The sequence below is a fragment of the Ascaphus truei genome, chromosome 3 (genome assembly GCF_040206685.1).
Source record: "Ascaphus truei isolate aAscTru1 chromosome 3, aAscTru1.hap1, whole genome shotgun sequence".
In the NCBI taxonomy this organism is placed as follows: Eukaryota; Metazoa; Chordata; class Amphibia; order Anura; family Ascaphidae; genus Ascaphus; species Ascaphus truei.
In genome coordinates this window covers 363,659,427-363,665,442 of record NC_134485.1, presented here as the reverse complement: position 1 = coordinate 363,665,442, position 6,016 = coordinate 363,659,427, and the positions used below count along the sequence as shown (strand labels likewise).

Below are 6,016 nucleotides of genomic sequence, written 5' to 3'. Positions count from 1 at the left end.
TATTGTACAGCAGGAAAGCTGATTGATTTTCAGAAAGGTTTCAAAACAGAACCAGAACTATCTCCTGGACTCTGAGTTCTCCTTGTATTTTTTTTTATTGCAATACTAAATATAAAACTATAGATTTTGGAACTCAGTCCACTGTCTATCTGCTATACTACTACTGTTTTATTTTGAATTTTACAAGGCTGCTGTTTCCCCTGAATATTTTTTTATAGAATGTAACAGAAAATAAGAACCACTTGTCTGCCCATCTGTGGTAAAATCTCATAACACTATTTGATCCTTGCTTTTCTTTCATATTTGCGTAACTTTGTTGCATATAGAATATGGATGTAACTCTTCAATATACTCCACAGGTATCAATCATTTTCATGGTGTGCAATGCATTACAGGCCACTCTATCACTGTATGGACTAAGCCCTTCGCTGCCTATAGGGTCTACAATGCATTAGCTTGGGTCTAAATGATGGACTTTGTTTTACAAAAGTGAAAAGGTTAAAGGAGTGCATCAGCAACAAATTAACTTTCAGATACTTTTTGACTAGAGGAGGTATTTATTTTTATGGCTCTGTCTTTGAAACAGGTGCTGTGGACTCCGCATCTTCCTCCTCTTCCTCATCCTCAAGTTTTGTGACCGGTGCTACAAGTAAAAACCTTCCTGCTGTGCAGACTGTGGCTCCCATGCCAGAAGACACCGCTGAAAACACGAGGTAATGCGATGTAACCAGAAGGCATTAAAGGGTTAGACTTGGGAATAATTCTGTCTTCAGTGAGTGGAAACTCTTCTTGTATAGTTTGATGAGGCAGGGTACCATTACCTCAGACATGTTGGCTTTAAACAGGACAGATATTAAATTATTAAATTATTTATTATAATGTAATTATTATTAAAATGATTATTAAATTGGATATGTGCAAAACTACATTCACAAACTTTTTAACAGTTTTTCGACCAAATTCGATTCCTGGCAAACCGGTGTGGAGTACTGGTAAAATCTTAAAAAATTAAAAAACTCAGAAATCGCACATTTCCATCATCAATTCAAGTTTCGCCAAAGAATCGCTGCTCAGTAACAGTCGGCAAGTGATTTGCCAAGCATTTTAATTTTGTTTAATTGTGCTAAGAGAGAAGCAGTGAAACTGAGATATATTATGCTATCCACTGACTGAGCGACCTCCCTAAACTCTCCTTTATAATACATGTGGAGAGAAGCCTGGGTATAAGCCGGATATGTACTAGAGATACAGTACTTGGTGTATCTCCAGTCAAAATGAGCATATTTCCCAGGTATCTCTGATGTATCCCTTTCTCTTTCCTTCCCTCTCCTCTCCAGCGAAAGCCCTATTTCAGGGTCTGGTTGGGAGTTTGCCATTAAACAAAATTGAAATGCACATTGACTTGATGCTTGACAAATGGCTTGTGAACTCTGACTGAGCCTCAACTGTTTTTTTACGAATAAGGACCGATTTGCACATCTCTAGCTACAACCAGACATTGAACATGTTGAAGAGCACCTCCATTTATATATTGCCGTTCTCTCAACTTCCACTTTACCCTTATCTTGACTTAATTTTCAGTGCCCAGTCCTCACCCACCTCTCAGCGCTAAATTATCACTGCCAGGCCTCCTCTACTATTTATCTTTGCTCTGACCTCACTTCTTTTCAAACTATACTTTTCTTTCTACCAGCTTCATTCTTCTTCTAATTCCATTCATATTTCTCCATCTCTCCTTCCTTCTCCAGTTCTTAGTTCACATTAACTATCTGGAACCTCTGTCACTACACAGCTATACAACCTGCACTAAAACACACCCCAACAAATCATCCTCACACATTCTCTTTCTATCCATGCTTCTCCTCCTTGCTTCTGGGGTTATCTCACCCAATCCTGGTCCCTGCCTTATTCTACATGCTCTTGTCCTCTCCTCCCACATACAACTTCTACTACTCCTGGTGTTAATCCCTCTAACCTCATACCGATCCCCTGCCACCCTCCCTACTCTCTCCCTTTCTCCTGTGTCCTTTGGAATGCTCGCTCCCTTTCTAACAAGTTCCTCTCTGTAAATGACTTATTTCTCTCTCACTCTCTGCTCCTCTTTGCTATAACCGAGACCTGACTCACTCAGTCTGACTCTGCTCTGTAAGCTGCCCTCTCTTATTGTGGCCTTTCTTTCTCCCACACTCCACGCCCTGATGACAGTGTTGGAGGCTTGGGGCCCCTCCTTTCCTCAATCGCCCGTTACCGATCCCTTACTATTCCTCCCTCTCTTTCTTTTCCTTCCTTTAAGGCTCACACTGTCGAGCTTTTTTTCTCTGCCACATGGCGGTCATCTATTGCCCACCTACTTTCTCAACCCCCTTCTGTCTTTCTCACTTTGAATCCTAGCTCTCCTTCTTTCTCTCCTCAGTCTTCCATATTATTCTCCTTGGGGACTTAAACTGCCACATTGATGACCCCTCTCTCCCTTGGGCTTCCTGCTTTCTCTCTGTAACAGGGACTTAGCGCTGTCTAAATTAGGCTGCAATATAAAGCCTCTAGTAGTGTGAGGAATCCACCAGGGAGCTGGTTAATTGTCGCTAGACAATTGGACCCTGGAACTCACCAGAGGCTGCCCCTCAATGAACACCAACCAGACTCGGTGACTGATACAAAGAGCACCTTCTTTCAGGTATCTCTTTAAACTTTGAGGGTGATAGGTTGGAAAATGGCTTTTTTCCCCCAGCCCTGCAGATAGGGACTGGGGAAGTGAGTTCGCCCTTATAAATGGATAGGTGTTTGTTTCTTTGTATATGTGTGTTTATTGCCTTAAACTGTTGTTTAAATTGACAGGCTGAATAAATCCATGGTTTAATTTCCCCCAAATCGGTCTCCCTCTGCACATGTCTCTTACGCTGTCTCTAACCTCTTCTTTTGTCCTTCACCAATGGTCTGCTGCCAGCACACACAAGGATGGCCACTGCCTGGCCTGGTTTTCACAAAAAAAACTTTTCTCTCTGATTTCTCCATTTCACCCTTTCCTCTCTGACCATCATCTCATTTTCTCTCTCACTTCTCCCCTTCTCCACCTCAACCTACCACTCGTTTCTACAGAGACCTGCGCTCTATTAACCTACTAGCTCTTGATTCCACGTTGTGCTCCTCCATCTTCTCTCTCTGCTCCAGACTCGGACCTGGTTACGAACTACAACTCTGCCCTATCCTACTCTCTTGGTCTTCATGGCCTTCTTTTTCTCTGCCGTTCTAACACCAGGCCCTGGCTAAACTGCCACACACTCATGCTGCGTTCCTGCTCTCGTTCCTCTGAAAACCTCTGGAGGAAATCTCATACTGTACTCTTGCAGACTTCCTTCACTACAAATGTATCCTATCCTGCCCTTTCCCAGGCCTACTTTTCTTCACTAATGAACACTCACTCACAAGTCTAATCCACGTCGTCTCTTCTCTGTCTTTGACTCTCTAGTCTCTCTATTACCTGTCTTTCTTCCTTCATTTCGCCTCAAGACTTTGACGACTATTTTAAGACAAACGTGGATTCTCCTCCTGCCTTCTTTAACTCTTGGTTTCTGCTGTTATAGAGGAGGATGTGTCCCTGCTGATATCCTCTTCTTCCTCTACCACTTGCCCTCTCATTCACATTCCATCCCCTCATAACTCTTGCTCCTACTCTAATCACTACACTCAAACATATTTTCAACTCACTTTACTCTGGTACCTTTCCCTCCTCCTTCAAACATGCAACAGTTATACCCTTACTCAAAAACAGCAAGCTTGACCCTATCTGTCCCTAATTATCATCCTGTCTCCCTCCTGCCTTATGTCTCTAAACTGCTTGAACACCTTGTATTCTCTCGCTTGTTCCATTTTTTCACTTATTCTCTCCTGGATCTTATGCAATCTTGCTTCCGCTCTGCTCACTCCACAGAAACAGCCCTAACTACAATAACTAATAACCTGCATACTGCCAAAGTCATTACGCTCTGCTCATATTGCCCGACCTCTACAGCCTTTGATACTGTGTACCTCTTCTCCTTCATATTCTCCATCCTCTTGGTATCCATAACTGAGCTCTATCTTGGATTTCCTCTTGCTTCTCCCATTATAATTTCAGGGTCACTTTTGCCAACACCTCCTCCTCTGTCGATCTCTCTCTCTCTCTGTGGGGGTACCCCAGGGTTTTTTTCCTGGGACCTCTTCTCCTTTCCTTTACACACTCTAGGTGACCTGATCACATCTCTTAGGTTCAAGTATCACCTCTACGCTGATGACACTCAAATTAACTTTTCAACCCTTGACTTTACACCTGTTGTACAGACCAAGGTCTCTGCTATATCGTTCTAGGTGGCCCTCTGCCGACTGAAACGTAACATGTCAAAGATGTAGCTTCTCATACTTTCTCCCATGTCTGGGCTTTCTGCCCCTTCTACATTACTGTTTGCAGCACTATCATACACCCAGTATCACAAGCCCGCTGCCTAGGTGTTACATTTGGCTCCTCTCTCACACTCTCCTCTCACATTAACAAAGTAGCTAAAACCTGTCGGTTTTTTCCCCCTCAATAACATTGAAAGATGCGCCCATTCCACTGTCGCTCTACTGCTAAAACTCTAACAATGGCCCTCATTCTCTCCTGTCTCGACTGTTGTAACCTTCCATTGTTCGGCCTTCCTGCCTCTCACCTGTTTGCCCTTCAATCTAACCTAAACGCTGCTGCTAGAATCACTTTACTGTCTCCTAAATCTGTCTCAGCGTCACCTGCTGAAATCCCTGGCTTCCTATGAAATCCCGTATTACACCTAAAATTCTCCTCACTTTTATGGCTATACACTCTTCTGCTCCTCCTTACACCTCAACCCTAATTTCTCGCTATACACCATCCCGACTCTTGCGTTCTGCTCAAGGATGTGTTCTCTCTACCCCTTTTGTATCTAAAGCCCTTTACCGCCTAAAACCTTTCTCACTCACTGTTCCGCACCTCTGGAATACCCTTCCCCTCAATACCCGACTAGCACCCTCTCTCTCCACCTTTTAGAACCATCTTAAAACACACCTCTTTAACGAAGCATATGGGTAGCTCAATGGTTGATACTATATACTTCCTACATCGACTTGCCCCTTGCAGACGCACTTACCTGAACACCCTCCCACTGTGTCTGTATGTTCTTCCTACTTTCCACTTAGATTGTAAACTCTTCAGGCTGTGGTAGATTTCCCTTTAGTCCCGATGGGCCTTGAGTGGCAAAATTTTGGGGCGACAACATTTCTCCTCCCCCCCACCCCCACTTTCCCCCACCCCACGTTCCCCCCCTCTATATTCAGAGAATGTTTGGTTGCGGTTGCCGACTGGACACATCGCCACATGGCTGCTCAACGCTGGACAAGCCAAATCTGCCACTCCGACAAGCTAGGTCTGATTAGTGCATATTTAAATGTCTCCCGCGGGACATTTCAAAATGGAGTGTTGGAGCAGCAAGTCTAGGCAGTGTAGCGGTCCCGCGTGGGACATTTAACCATGCACTTATCAGATCTGGCTTGTGGGAGAGGGCGGTCGCGGGGCGCGCGGCGAGATGCTCCCTCGGCCAAACGTCCTAGACCGTACACAGAGGCCCCACTCTCTTCCCTACTGATTGGCCTCTGTACAGTTCTTACCTCCTTTGCACCGCCCTCCTCCTTCAGTGTTGCAGCGTCACATGACGACGCGTTGTCTTGGAAATGCAGTGTCGGACATCGTTTGACGCCGTGACGCTGATGGAGGAGGAGGCCCCAAGATAAGTGCCTACGGGCGGCAGATTTTGAAATCCGCCACTTTATTCTGGGCAGAGAGTCCTTCTTCCTAATGTTACTGTTATATCTCAAGCGCCTATTCCCATTATGTGTTCTATTTTGATGCCACGTGTCTTTCTGTTGTGAAGCGCTATGTACATGGATGCTGCTATATAAATCAAGATATACATACATACAGTTGCACGTATTTCCTGGCAACACACAAAACTTACAAGCAGCATTGAGAACA

General features: G+C 44.4%; 1 protein-coding gene across 9 annotated transcripts in view; it reads left to right on the top strand.

The window, feature by feature from the left end:
* Window positions 1-6,016, top strand: part of NBEA (neurobeachin) — a 714,827-nt gene that overhangs the window by 383,216 nt on the left and 325,595 nt on the right. For all 9 annotated transcript variants that reach the window (XM_075592121.1, XM_075592113.1, XM_075592110.1 and 6 more), the window contains one exon: window positions 587-713. In XM_075592121.1, coding sequence (XP_075448236.1) covers window positions 587-713 — 127 coding nt within the window. The remainder of the gene's footprint in view (window positions 1-586; window positions 714-6,016) is intronic.